General features: G+C 40.3%; 1 protein-coding gene across 4 annotated transcripts in view; it reads right to left on the bottom strand.

Moving 5' to 3' along the window:
• The window catches only part of HERPUD2 (HERPUD family member 2), a 30,572-nt gene extending 22,282 nt beyond the window's left edge, over window positions 1-8,290 (bottom strand). For all 4 annotated transcript variants that reach the window (XM_037027468.2, XM_073238607.1, XM_073238606.1 and 1 more), the window contains exons 1-2: window positions 8,150-8,290; window positions 7,541-7,966 (exon numbers count right to left, since the gene is read on the bottom strand). In XM_037027468.2, coding sequence (XP_036883363.2) covers window positions 7,541-7,687 — 147 coding nt within the window. In that variant the 5' untranslated portion in view covers window positions 7,688-7,966; window positions 8,150-8,290. The remainder of the gene's footprint in view (window positions 1-7,540; window positions 7,967-8,149) is intronic.
• Window positions 8,291-15,627: the final 7,337 nt, after the last annotated feature.

Here is a 15,627-nt window from a genome sequence, read left to right as displayed (position 1 = left end):
TTTTTTTTCTTTCCACAGCAAGGAACCTCAATTTTCAAAAAAGCAGAATACAATAATATAACAAAATTACATAGTACCCCACCTCCCAAATACATGAAGCAAAAACAAGTATGGATGAGAACGTGGAGAATTTGGAACCATCGCACATTGCTGGTGGGAATGTAAAATGGAATAGTCTCAGTGGAAAGTTTAGCAGTTCCTCATAAAGTTAAACAGAGTTATTCTATGACTCAGTTTATACCTGATTCCATTCCTAGGTATACACCAAAGAGAACTGAAAACATCTGACCATGCAAAAACTTGTACAAGAGTGTTCATAATAGTCAAAAAGTAGAAACAACGCAAATGTCTATCAACTGATGAATGGACAAAATATTATATATACATACAATGGTATATTATTCAGCCATAAAAAGTAGTGAAGAACTTATACATGCTATAAGATGGATGAACCTGGTAAACACTGTGCTAAGAGAAAGGAGCCAAACACAAAAGTTCATCTACTATGATTCCACTTATACTAAATTCTCAGATTAGGCAAATCCATAAAAACATAAAGTAGATTAGAGGTTACCAAGGACTGGGCTAGCAGAGAATGGGGAAAGGCTGCTAGTGGGTATGGGGTTTCTTTTGGGGATGATTAAAATGTTCTGGAATTAGACAGTGACAATGATTACACAACTCTGTGAACTACTAAAAACCACTGACTTACTTTACACATAAGAAGCAGCAAACTCTGTAGTATTTGAGTTATTATATTACAACAAATGAAGCAATAATTTAAAAATTTTAAGTTTCTACCATTAAAATATTGGCTGCACAGATTAACTTATAAATATATTTGACCATCTCTTTTACAACATCTCCATTCTTCCTGCTGCTCACACCCTACATGCAACAGTCATCAAATTCTATTAGGCATATTCTCTTTAAGGCCTCCACTGCTCTACCATAGACAAAGCCCAGTCACATGAAGAGCAGAGGCAGCTGAAGTACCAAGTTGGCAAAACCCTGATGGTGCTCTGAGCAGCCCAGACACAGAACTACACCACTCCAAATAAACAGCTGATTAATCAGCTGGCCCAAAAAACTCTGCTACTCACGTAACACACATTTCTAAGAACCAAGGTAAGGAAAGTTTACATGCTAGTGTAATAGCAAAAATAAATCCTAAACTTGGGAAAGATTTTTTCTTTCTAAAAGGTTTACCTATATTAGTATCTAAAGTTCTGACTTATTAATGTTTAAATAGGTATCAAAAATGGTAAAATACTATGCATCCCTAATGCATTTAAACTACTCACAAGAGTATGACAGATGAGTTTACAAAGCTAAAAATACTTTCATATTTCATAGTTGATATCAAAAGACTAAAATTTTTATGTGAAGGATTAAACAGGTCTCTCATTTTGCAGGGATTAAAAAAAATTATTTTCTTTGAAGTATTCAACTTCAAAATAATCAAATGCTCAGTAAAAACAATCTCCAACTTACAGGCTAGTTCAAAGAACTACTATCCAAATCTTCTGAAAGTAGTAACTATGAACATTTCAGTACTTACATACAGTTCAGTCACAAGTGTCAAATAGCTCTGAAGAACTGGTTCCCAAGAGCTATACAACATATTATTTCTGTGGGAAATGAATTCTGTGAACTGGTACAGGGGCCTATCTCCCTCCCACTCCCAATTAAATACACTCCAATCTGGAGCCCCAAGATCGAATTCAGAAACACCAAACAGAAGCAGTTTACCCATACTGCCTCTACTCCTTACCTTCTCTTAATAACAGTAAGCAAAACCAGCATACACAGCTTAAAGAATAATTTTCTCTAGAACTGCAAAGCTGTTTCCACTCATAGGCCATTCACAAATTAAGTATATGTACAACAGAGAACACCAAAACACGTTAACTGCTACAGTTCATACAAACAAGTAAGATTTGAAAAGGGCAAAGCAATGTGTCTTGAGGTCTTGATATGTTCCTGTTTTCCCTGAAGTTTATCAAAATAAACAGAAATAACCAACACAGTAAGCTGATAGGCATTATAACAGTATTAAGGCTGTTATCCAATTCATCTGTAGCCTTTAAATGACTATCTACGTATGTACATCTTTTTTAATAGTTCACTTCTTTTTAATTCGCAAGTACATAACTGAGATGGCCAAGTCCTTAAATGCCTTTTGATCTTATTATATGTAACCATCATATATAATGTGAACTGTAATGGTTGAGTTGAGGCTAGCACATCAGACCAACATGGGTTCCAACGTGGGTTCAAATTTCAATACCACTACTTAAGAGTTTTATGACCTTAGGCAAAAATTCACTAAGCCTCATTTCTTTATATGTGAAACAGACCTAGTAATAAAATTTCATCATAAGGTATCTATTATGAACAAATGTGATAAAACATATAGAGTACTCAGGAGAATGCCTGGTACAAATGGCAACCACTTAGTAAATGCCAGTTTAAAATTAGACCACCAAATACAAGTTAAACAAAAGCATCTGAAACCATCAAATCAGTATTTATTACCTGAAGGAGAGAAACAAACTAAATGCTCTAGAAAAATCCTATTTGAAAAAGCATTGATGCATGCATGATTAAACAAAACCTCAAAAGTGAGTACCTTCACACTACTCATTACTTTCCAAGAAAGACAAAGAAAAGGCTACAAGGAGTTAAAACAAATTCTAGGCAGCACTCATTCAAAACTTTTAACTCTTCATCAACCTTCATACTCAATTGAATATCCTTAGTACAAAGGGAGTTTTAAAAATTTGAACTGTATTGCTAGGTGATATGAAATCCTCTTAAATTTATGTACTAAAATTTTATAATACTCTTACAAAACAAAAATTATTTGTGAGGTGGATAAGTGCGCAAGTTTTTAAATGACCTGCTTAAAAGTAAGGTAATAGGGAATTACAAAAATCAAACAGACATAACCTCCAATTATATTATACAAGATATTCTTCTGGTAAGGAAGATAGGACAAACATCTGAACTATAGGCAATCTGGTTAAATAATGTTGTTCTCAGAATACTTGTTTCTTTAATTCTAACAGAATCTCAGCACAAAAGAACAATGTGAAAAAGCAACACAAACTTCCCTAGCTGAGCAGGAGAGCTAGAAGGCCTAAGTAATGGAATTGACCACGTAACAGTTTTAACAGTATAAGCACCAACACAAAGAAAATCTAGCCAGAACTGAGGGACACTGTCTTGCCAATGGGTTTCAGCCCTGGGCAAGTTCACTATGGATTCAGTGTGACCAAACAAATTGACAGCAAAACGCTCTTGGGGGTGAAAGGGTTATACTCAACTTTATTTCCAGGTGGCAGATCAGTCACTAAAATCCCATTCACACAGAGTGAGTCTACATGCGGCAAGTCGGTCTCTGCCTCTGGGCCCCTCTGTCTGCACAGCTGTTCTACACAGCTGTCCTCTAGGCCTCTGTCCTCAGCGCTACCACCACTCCAGCCTCTGCTCTGCTCTCCAGCAGCCTCGCAGCGGTGCCACGGTGTCGTGCCCAGAGCACTGGGCGGGGCTCTTTATGTAGAGTCAACAGCCATGCATTGCCCACAAGTGTGCAGTGAACTAGTCAACCAGGGCTGGTGAGAATCCTAGCCACAGGAACTCTCATTTTATCCACAGACACATACAATAGGCTTTAAGACTGAAAAATGGGGAGCCAAGGTATACAAGCCCCACAGAAGTTGGCCTTCAAAATCAAATTCAGGATAAGTCAGGTCCATCTTAGTTACTGTTTATGTATGAGATCAGAAACTAAGAAAGAAGAGAGAATGACAAAGATGCCTAATGGGACTTAGAGATTCTTATTTTTTAAGTTTTCTCTAGGATAGTACATTCTACTGGATAACATTAAGTTCATTTTGACATTCTGACATAGACATTGTAACACTAATCAGTTTGATATTTACATCTCTAGTTTATTGACTTGGACTTATTTGTCTAAGCTAAACTGAAGTCTGAAACTGCTCAAATTAAAGCGGCCTTCATGATAGGTATCTTCATGCCCTTGTAGAAATACCTACATTTCAGAATAGTTATCTCACACTAAAGGACAATGTCAGGATCTAAAATCTGAAGTTATGAAGTGGTGACAAATGTCATATTAAAATACAACTCACAATTATCTATATACACTGTCAACATGAACTGTTACACTGCCCCATTCCTAAACTAAGTCCTAAACCAATCATCAATACCATTAGAAGTTAAAACTCCAAGCTCAATTCCACATCTGTTTCTAATGACTTCAGCATAAATATGGCAACTGCCTTTATTAGAAAACACTTTCCCTTCATAGCTCATTATGGATCTACAATCTTTTTATGTAGCACTGTATTACTAGGTAATATAGTAATATAAACCATTTAGAATCATCAATCACAGCTCTGGAAGAATAGTAAAAAAAAAAAAAAAAGGAATATCATCTTGTCTGATTAAAACTGTTACTGACTTTTAAGAAAACTGTTTCTGTGAAATTGAAAACAGCTATACATTCCTTTACCCCAACCAGAGTTAACCATTCCCTGTGTTACAACAGCACTCAGTATATCCCTCCTGTGTAACACTGGTCACACAATAAACAATACATTTACTTACATGTCTGTACCCCTGATAGACCTAAGCTTCATGAAAGCAAAGGGCTCTTATTATCACCTTGGTGCCTAACATACAGACATTAAAATGCCAAGTCACTAAAATCCTAATTAATCAAATAAGCCCCAGAAAGTGTGCTTTGAGGGTTGGGGTATACTGCTGTAGGTTTACTGAGTGAATTCTAAATATCCACGTGGAGATTATCTATGATTAAGTCAAGTCCATACAGCTAGAATCTTAAGATTTTTACACACAGAGTTTAGCCAGAATTCCATTAACAGCATGCAAACACATGACCTATCCTTGTAGAGATCCTAAAAGGACAAGTTCAAATCTCCATCCTTCTCCCTCCAGCAGTTCCCATTTGTTTTCTTAGAAGCCTTTGCCCACAGGGACCAAGGCCCTCCACCTACCCTTGACCCATCACACTCAATTAGAGCACTGCTGACCAAAGCCATCAACTCTTCTACTTCTTACTGGGGAACACCTGTTTCTACAAGAGACTGGATGGAACCCTATTCTGCTTCTAAATCACCACCTCCACAAGGCAGATGTGCAAGGAATCAGTCATAAAAAATGATCTGTTAAACACCAAATAACACTTAAAACAACACAGAATCAATGTTAAGTAGCCATGGTGACCCATCATAAGAACCTAAGCTTCCTCTATATTATTAATAACACAATATTGCTTACATTGCAAAATGTTGTCTGGTCTAAATAACAACCTTACAAAGTTACCCTTGAGGACTCCAATTCCTGAAATAAGGACTACCTATGGCTTTGGGATACCATTAAACAATTCGTCTGTTCAACAACTATGATATTTTAAATCAATTCTCATGTATAAATGAGTTAGAATATAAGTATGTCAAATCTAATAACCAACCAAAGTTTTTAGTGAAGTTCAATGACAACAAACAAATGTATCCTACCCCCAGGTCCACCCACTCTCATTAAGCTGGAAATAAACTTCTGATAGTACAATTTACTTGGAGAAGACTTGCTGGAAGAGAAAGAGTCAGGTCTGCCATTAAGGTTGGGTAATTAACAGGCTGCATGTTACTTAGTACAGCCTCCAAAAATGCCTACAGTATATACAAGCAACAGGCATGTTAGGAGGGCAGGGTGTAGAGAAGTCTGTGTCTCTCTCTCTCCTTCAGGGCTGACTGCTCCCCATGGGCACCTACAGCCCTCCACTGGGGATTAACACCAAAGGGCAGAACTCTCTTGCAAAAGCAGGCTTCTCTCAAGTACTGGTAAGGCAAATGGGTTTCACATTCCTAAGATTTTTTTTTTTTAATAGTTACAGGCTTAACTCATGGTCTAACAGTGCAAACCAAGTTCCTTTTGATTTAATGGTACAATATCAAGATCCTCAGTAAGTAGATTCTTGAATACATGTACTTTTTTATATGCTCAAAAAATACATAGGAAAGGAATTTGGGTTATGTCATGAATAGTACCATGACAGTCTCTGATGACCATCAACTCTATTCTGAAAAGTTGTGTCCACTTTAGGGGTCATATGCAACAGAAAATATTTTGTAAAGCAGGAATTTTTCAAAACAAATTGCTACCCTCTGTGGAAATCTTGACGTTCAAATGATTTGAATAAATGAGAATTCCAGCTAGTTTATTGCAAGTACTTAAATACCTCAGGGTTTTCATTTCCCCTAATAAAAATATTTGTATCACAAAGTACTGACAAACACAGCTAATGCCAACGGAGTTATTTTTCTAAACCTCCTGTTTTTGCAATAACGGCCCTATTTTCTCCAGTCACCTCACAAGTCTAAACACCTAACTAAACAATGTCATAACATTGAAACATTTCCCAATTCATTAATATCTTAATATTAGGTAAAGATAGTACTCTTACTTTGTGCATAAAACTAGTGTTCAGTAAAGCCTAGAAAGCAGTTGCCTTCCAGCAGAACCCTGCTGCCAGATTAAATTTGTCAGATGCCAAAAATACTTCTCACCAGAAAATCTAAGCCTCTTTGTCAATTAAACAAAAGGTTTAGTAATCACTGAACACTACTTATTCAGGAATGAAGATTTTATACAATGGAGAATGTGAAAAGCCTTACTTTCATATACTCTACATTAAACTTTTCTGAAGTATTTCAAGACTTCTTAATTACAAACTATGCCCTTTCAGATCTAACTTTGGGAACAGATGGAGCTGTACTCTCTGTATTTATTACCTTTGCAATATCCAGATATGATTCAGAACAGAAAACACTGCCACATTGATTTACAAATGGCCACATGAAGGGAAAGATGTATCAAATGATGGGGGGGGGGGGGATGGAAGGGCTGTTTTCTTCAAAATTAATGAAATTTCCATGTGTCCTCCACGGAAGAAAATATAGGGGTCAAAAGAAAGTGAATCTAAAACTTATATAACTCTTTGCTTCTTAATGCATATATACTAATCCTGAAAGTATAGTGTTTATAGGGGTCATTCACTTATTTCCAAGAAAAAAAGCTCAAGTGAGCAAGTTTGTGGGCCCAGTGTTGTTAAGTAAAAAGAAGCATTTTTTAGTCTAATAAGCAATAAAAGCTTAAATATAAATTGTCATGCTTCTTTATCTTTTTTTTAAAGGCTGCATCTGTCATACTCATTATTAGGCTAATGACTTTAAGTCCAAGAAAACTGGTTCTTTTTTACGCCTGCAATCTTATGTCCCTTGATATTTCTGTATATTCTCACTAATTAAGCCTCATCAGGAAGATATTAACGATGGTTCGGACACTCTAGAGACGCACACAACCTTGGAACTCAAAATACTTTGCAGTCTACCGAGACCTATTTGATTCAGGAGGAGAGGGGATGAGCATGGAGTACATGACACGAAAAGCTGCTAGCCAGAGCAGCTGCACCCAGCTTTTAGACACTTACTGGTTTGCTAGGGTACACGTTAGATAGATGAGTTTTTAGTTTCCCCACGGTCCAGTTTAAGAAGCAGCTAACAGTCTGGTCACTGTATTTCTGGTTCGGCGCTTTAATGATGAGGGTCACAGGAATCTCCATTCCATTTTGGTCCATGATGCCCCCAAAGTCAAAGAGTTAAAAGGGGCAGCAGTTAAGTCCAAAAGAGCCGAGGTGGTTACTGACGGCGCGACTTGGAATGCGGACGGCAGCGCGTGGATTCTCAATATCCCGCGTCCAACTCGGTCACAAGTGCATCGGGCGCTACAAAGGCCATCGCCGGTACCAAAGACGACGGACCGCGGTGGTGGCAGGGTCCGCGGTGGAGGCAGGGTCCGCAGGCCCGGCCGTGGGCGCAGCTTTCCCCGCCAGGTCCGGGCTCCGCCGGGCTCCGGACTGCGGAGAAGATCGGAGAGACAGAGAGGGAGCGGTGAGAAAGCGGAGGGCGGCGGAGGGCGCGACGCCCCGAGGCCCCGCCCTGCCCCCGCGCTGAAACGTAACAAGGCCCCTACACCGCGGCGCCGCCAAGGGGACTGGCACGGCCGGAATGCTCAGGGCGGCCGGCCGGGACAGGGGTACCTGAGAGGCGGCCGCGGAGCCCGCCACCGCCTCCCTCCGCGCCAGAGCAGGGCCGCCGTCCGCAGAGGCCGCTCCCTTCCTGCTGCTCGGCTACGGCCACGGGCCGGCCCCGGGTCTCGCGAGGCGACACGGGGGCAGCGGGAGGCGATGGCCGAAGGGCGCGGCCCGCTCTCCGCCGGACCCCTAGGGCAGTGCCGCGGGGCGCGGGACCGGGCGCGGCTGAGGCGGCGGCAGGTGGCGGGAGGGCGGGGACTGGAGCTAAAGCTCCGGCCGCGAGCGCGCTGGTATTGTTGTGAAGAAGATCTTAGTTCCCTTTAAGCCGGAAACGCAGGGCGGAAGTGCGTCACGCGCGGCCCGGCCCCTCGCGCGACCCTCGAGGCTCCGCCGCCGCCGCACTCTTCGCCTTGGCCGTCCCCGGGACACACCGGGTAGCAATCCCAGGAGCTTCGAGGTCGCCCAGCGCTCCGCAGCTAGCCTGGCCTGCCCTTCCGTTCGGCCCTCGGCGGCTCTCGGGCCTCACCGCTAGCTTAGCTGGCGTTGGTGCAGCACGTTTTGGCCTCACCCTGAAGATCTGGAACGTGTTCCTCGATCCTAAGAGTTGTCTCTACCAAAGTGAATCGCCTTTCAGATACTGAGTCAAAATTCCGCACAAAATGTCTTGTGTCGACTGTCTGCAAAGCAGGATACGAGGAGTTTGGCAGAGGAGAAACCGAGGAGAGCACTGCGTAAGAAGCAAAGGCTTTCAAGTTAAACCTTAAGTCTACCTCTTTTCCGTGTGACCCTCGCTAACCGGAACCTCAGTTTATTTCTCTGAATGGGGACAGTACTTCCTAATCTAACTGCGTGCTGATGAATAAACGATCTATATATGTAAACCACGTAGCACGGTTCTGGCACACAGCAGCCTTTCAAATGTTAATTTCCATCTTTTCCTCTTAGTCTTCACAAAAGATAACATGTTTACTGAGTACCTACTGTGTGTTTAGTGCATCCGGAGATGAAGAAGGATGGCAGTGGTATTTTTCTGTTTTATGGCTTACATTGGAAGGCAGAGGTTAAGTCCAGAGTCAGGTCAGTAAGTTAAAGTTAGATGTGCATTTTCACAACTCTAGGCTTCCACGTAAGGAAAATGTAAGGAGATAATACAGGGAGCGTTGGGGAGCTACTCTCTTTCCCTCTTAGCATCAGCAGGGTTAGTGACCACGGGGAAACTTCCTCTCAATAGCTAATGCAGTAGGATCCCTTATACCCTCTTCTCCACCTTGTTCTTTGTAGTAGAACACCTCCCGTATCTTAGGGTCTCTCAGTGCTCTTCTGAAATGAGTGAGGTTCCCTTTTATTTCTTTGGAATGGGTACAGTGTGCTACGACTCCTATTTTCTGTAGCAGACGCTGGTACTTTTCTACCAAGTATCTAGTCATCCTAATGGAACCTTAACTTAATTCTAGCTTTTCAGATTCCCTTACATCCAGGGACAGCCATCTGACACAGTTCTAGCTAATGAGACAAAAGTTGCTACTGTGGCTTTCAGAAAAGCTTTCAGCTGGACGTGTTCTACAGACCAGAGCTCATCCTTGCCCTACACCCGTCCTTGTTCCTAGAGGAATGTAATGCTTGGGGGGCAGCAGCCATAGGTCAGTCATGAAGCAACAAGAACATTCCTAAGATCCCAAAGCAGAAAAATTGAAAGAGGCTGGGTCCTTTGAGGCATACCTATGCCACCATGTAAGTCCTAACTGCCTGCCCTAAGACTTCTTTTTTATCCAGTTCCTGTAAAAGCCCAGAAATCTCCCCAACCACAACGACTGCCACCCAACCCTGCAGCTGTTGTCGATGCTTGTGCCTCAGACTTCCAGGAATCCCTCAGAGTACTGTGATCATCTCACTTGGCACTGTGAAATGTACATTATTGAAATTACATTAATAATTATTAAGACAGTATGCATTTCACTGTGATAAACACTATTTAAAATCACAGTCCAAGAAAGGTTTACTAGCATATGGACAAAAACATTTAAAAATGTAATAAACATTCAAAAGATTGAAATATATGGTTATAAAAATGATTTAACCTAACAAATTTTTTTTTACTCTACAGCCACCTAATTATGCAGCTAAAAATGGCTTTGATGCTGTTCAACTAGGCTACAATAAAAACTACGTAAATATCCCATTTTTGTTAAACTTACGATTTATATGCGTGTAGAACAACAGGAAAGGATGGTCCCCAAAATATTGATAGTGCTTAACTTGGAACTTGGGTTAGGAAAAATAGCACTGAGGGAATGTAAGACAGCGGTTACTCAGAGGCTATTAGGAGCATTAAGCTGCCTATCTAAATTGTACATGTTGCAGATAAGAAATGGACATGTGAAAGAACAATTGTGTATTTCAGTTAACATTATTTAAAGACAGCCTGTAATGGGAATGCTTAAGAGTACAATGCCAATAATAAAGGATATGTGATTGTTAAGACTAAATCTTCTTTAACAATATTAGCTCTTCTATACACAGAATCTAAGTAGCTAGTTCAGTAATTCAGGTGATTTTTGCCTATGGTGTAGCTTTCTCTGTTAAAAAAAATTAAGCAAATTTAAATAAAAATTGATTTCCAGTATTTGTGGGATGTTTATTTTCAATTCTTTTACTCTCTATGGTGGGAATGAGGACAGCTAAAAAAACATACATTGAGTCATCTGTGAGATTCCAGTTTCTTTTAAAAATTAAAAATAAAGTATTTATTACTGAGCTTTTCTTACTGAAATTTGGAATAGCTCCCAGGAAGATAAAATACTCTGATGCTGAATAATATAGTTTGCAATGTTTTTTGGTTTTGTTTTTGATAACTCTTAGGAGGAAAGCCTTTAGTCAAGTGATGATCTTGCAGTTGCAAATTTCAAAGATGATACTGGACATCTGGCTTCTGATTCCTTCTATTTCTACTTAAGCCAAACTTGTCTTTTTTATTTTTTTAAGTTTCTTTGCTACAAAGCATCTAATCAAATCTTAATCAAGTTTATTCTTTAAAAACAAAAGAAATCCTACACTTGAAGCCTAGAAAAATTACCTCATTTCAACATTGCACTTTCAAAATCTTAATTGGTCCCAGATGTTTGATTTATAAACCATACTGTAGAAAATAGAAGGAAGAAAACCACATATGCATGAAGTGCCAAATTGGTGATTTGAATGATATGCCAACTAATGAATTCTCAGAGAACAGCCCTGAGAGTTAGAACAATGTAGCTTGGAAAAGCTAAGTGTCTTGCTCTAAATTACACAACTAGTAACTCCCAAATATAGTTCTAATTCCTCCATAATGCAGTTCTTCCCACAACACTGAACTTTCTTACTTAAAGATACGTGTGCATAACAAGATACATTCTGGAGGAAAAGGCTTTCAAAACAACATCTGAGAGGCCACCTAAATCAGTATTCCAAGTACTACCAGAATCACTCTTAACCACATCTCTGAGAGGCAATCAGCTAATTTTGACTTAAACTCTTTCTGGGAGAAGGCACACCATAGTTTTCACTGGAGTGTGACCTGTTGTTAAACAGCCCTGGTTGTTACAAGTGAATTAAAATCTGAATTCCTGTAACTTGTCTTTAGGCCACTTTTCTCCTTTTGGTAAATCCAAAATATGTTTTCTCTCATTCCACATGCCAGCCCTTCAAATAGATAACTGCTAAATGCCCTCTCTACAGACAAAACAGCCCCAGATATTTCAACCATCCTTAAGAAGAGTTTCCAGATCACTCAGAATACTGATTCACCTTTGGACGCTAGTTTGTATATCCCTCATCAGTTATGGTGATCACAATAAGCATTTAGACATGTGATTTCTAGTAGTCTTCATAAGGACACTTCTGTATTAATAGAAATCTTCATGAGCTGGTTAGTAGTTGAATTTCCTTTCAGAAACAATATGTCTAGTCAATACTTAGAGTGACCTGGCTAAGACAGAAGTCTCTAATTTCTCTGATGACTCAATCTAGTAACTTCTTGGTAATAATGCTTAGAGAAAATTGTAGCTAAATAGTGTCTCACTGATTTGTTTAGGTAATAAAAGAAGGAGGGAATGAGCAAATCCCCTACATTTTTCAGCCTGTAAAGAATTTTAACCTAAATGTATCATTTATTTATTGCTACAAAACAATTATACCCAAAACTGCAGTCAGAATTTGGGGAGTAGTTTAGCAGTGCTTCTGGGTTGAGTCTTTCATGAAGCCAAGATTTCAGCAGTCATTCAGTTATCTGAAGATTGGGACTAGAGATTCTATTTCCAAGGTGGCTCGCTCAGAAGGCTGGTAAATTGGGCTGATTATTGGTATGAAGTCTCAGTTTCTTCCCATGAGGGTCTCTGCATAGGACTGCTAGAGTGTCTTCACAGCATGGCAGCTGGATTCTCCCAGAATGAGGGATCCAAGAGACTAAGAAGCTGCAGTGCCTTTCATGGCTTATCCTCAGAAATCATCCACTATCACCTCTTGGTACTCTCTTGGTCACAAAGAGCCGGTGTGGAAGGAGGGTATGTAAGAGCATGAATACCAGGAGGTAGGAGCTATCAGTCACATATTGGAGGCCAGCTACTATAATGTAACTTTCCAAAGCAAAGCAGGTCCTAAGAGATACCCCATTCCTTCTGTAACCAACCAACCAGGTCCAAATGCCAGTAATAGCCTTGCAGCATTCCACAACTACTTGCCCTGCCTCTGGTGTTCAGCCTCTCTCTTCCCAGAGATCTTTCGCTAATTTCCTCCCCACGAAATTAGAACTATTTAACACCATTGGCTGTATTTCTCAAATGTTTGTAAATGTTTATCTTTGTTGCTAAAAGCCAATATAGTTTAGTTGAGTTTGGGGATTTGCTATTCTATAGTCAAATAACATTGAGAATCATCACTAAATTGAACCTGGAAAACAGACATTGACCTAATCAGGAGTTCTTAATCTGGCTTCGGAGATATATCCTGAATCATCTACTGTGTACATATGTACACATGTGCATTTATATAGAGGGAGAATCCACAGTTTTTATCACTTCCTCCAAGGGGCCAATTGTAACACCTTTCAGAGCCACCAATAAAACCCAATCCTCATTGTCAGGTTTTTCCAGTTTAGAAAAAGGTTATTGATCCAATTACTAAGTTATTGTCTCAAGGGTCGAAAAACACTCTTCATTGCCTATAAATATTTCTCCTTGTCCAGGTGTCATGAAATTAAGCTTGGTCAGTAGAGGGCACTGGAGGAACACTGGAGGAAGAAGAAGTTTACCTGGGTAATAACAGTGTGCCTCTTTCGGCAGGCTCTTCCAGCACATGCGGCTTCTGCAGCTCCCAGTCCCAGCAGTGCCCAGTAGCCAGCAATGTGTAACACCTCCCATGAACAACCTCTCCAGAACCCTCTCAGGCACTTTGCAGGCAAATCCTATGATAAGCTTTCCGTGGAACCCCTCAAATGGCTTCACAGGTGAGTACCCGCATGAATAGCTTCCCCTCACACCCCTTAGGCAGCTTTGTAACCTCAGTGAACTTCTCTGACATAAAATGAATCAAAGCCACTTCTTTAATGAGAGTCTATCTCAGCCCTAACAGCAGTAGATGATCCTTATATCTGATTCTCCTATATTCTTTAGAATTTTCTTTGCAATTTCCTAGCCCCCTCCTTCTCACTCCAACTCTGTTATAAATAGTAATCCTTAATGTTTAACCTTGCATTCTACAACGTTGATGTCCATCTCTTGATTGGGCCCTGAATAATACAGAATTGGTATTCAGTAGGGTCCCAGGAGATAGACACACAAAAAATTCAGGAAGCTTTGGCTGAGCTCCTACCCAGTGGGAAATGAAATGAGGCCTTGCAGTTAGTCAAACATTCATCTGTGGTTGACTGTGGTCACATGCCAGCTAAAGCAAGGGACAGCCTGAGTGTGGCTGCTCTTGGCCACTATGGCAGTTGAGATGTCTATAAGGACAGTGATATGGCATAGGTTCTTCTGAGTGCACATTAGCACTTACAGATAGAAAATGACAAGCTCATGTCTTTCATCTCTCAGCTTAAGTCACAGCCTAAGATTAGAATGCTTCCATGACAGCTATAAAAGAATCTTTCAGTGATTATAGACACAGGGATGACACTGTTGAAGATCAAGCACAAAATTTTATGGGTTGCTGAATTACAGCAGTAATTGAATCACAGTTCTATCATACTTTTCACATGAAAGTTAGGGCATTGAATGAGAAAAAATGGGATGCTGAGAACTGGAATGGAGTCATCTGCATGGACCCAGATGAAACTGACAAAACTACGAATCTCTCTAAGCCTCCTCTATTGGTGAAAGTAGCTTGCCCTGAGACTGACTGGCTTTCTTTTGCTTAAAAACTGTGATAACCTCACCTAGGACAGATTTCTTCAAAGGGGATGTTTATTCTCTTCAAGACCCACCGTAACCACCTGCTAATGCCACTAGACCTACAACTAGGTTAAATCTCACCTTGATCCACAGAGACAGGTACACATTATGACCCAGGAAAAAATTGCTCACATACCAAATTAATTGCAAGACTTTGCTGATTTGTATCAGCAGAATTTAGGAACATGCATGGAAGTATATTTTAAGAGTGTTAGACTGAGAAGGGTGAAATATAACACTAGATTGGGTATTTACAGAGCTGCAAATTTTTATGTGTTAGCAGTAACACATTGTGAGAGCCACCTTCATGAAGCTGAAGATGGCTCTCACAATTTATTGATTGATAACAAAAACCTGGACTCAACTATGGCCTACATACAGCTGAGATACCAGAGCTTTCCTGATGTGATGTAGATAAAGGAATCCAAGGGCCTAGGGAGACAGAAATGTTGAACTGTGCCATGTGTTATGTGCACACCTGCCCATCTCACATTCCATGAGAAGGCCCAGAAGACACCACTTCACTAAGGCATTGGGAAATACATTAGTGGGGGAGTACCCACATCCTCATAAAGCTCTGTGGTTGCTCTCATTTGTAGACCAGGTATGGCTGAAGGGGAGGCAGCCAGTGAGATAAACTCCACAGTCACAGTGTCATTGGCAGGCAGCACCTGAAAGGATGGGAGTTTGTATATGCAGTATATGCTTTGAATCAGAGACCATTACATGCAGAGAGGCACATGCATTCTTAGCTCAACTACAAAAATACTTAATGTCCACCACTTACAGTAATATTTGTGCTAGTCACTGTTACAGAGGACCCAAAGAATAGTTTACTATACTTGCTTTCAAGGAATTTGCAATTTAGGAGGAGAAAATAAGAAGTGACTACACAGACACACAAGTGACTACAAGACAAAATAGAGTAAAGGAAGTGCCCCAGGCCTGTCTGTCTGCAGCCCAGCCAGTTTATGTCTCAGCAAAAAGTAGAAGAGGGAAGTGAGGGAACACATGTGACTGGCTATATCAAAGTGGGCCAGGTACAATTTGCAGAAAGCAAAC

The sequence above is a fragment of the Manis javanica genome, chromosome 6 (assembly GCF_040802235.1).
Source record: "Manis javanica isolate MJ-LG chromosome 6, MJ_LKY, whole genome shotgun sequence".
Taxonomy (NCBI): domain Eukaryota; kingdom Metazoa; phylum Chordata; class Mammalia; order Pholidota; family Manidae; genus Manis; species Manis javanica.
The sequence above is the reverse complement of the archived record's forward strand: the minus strand, read 5'-3'. Positions and strand labels throughout refer to the sequence as shown.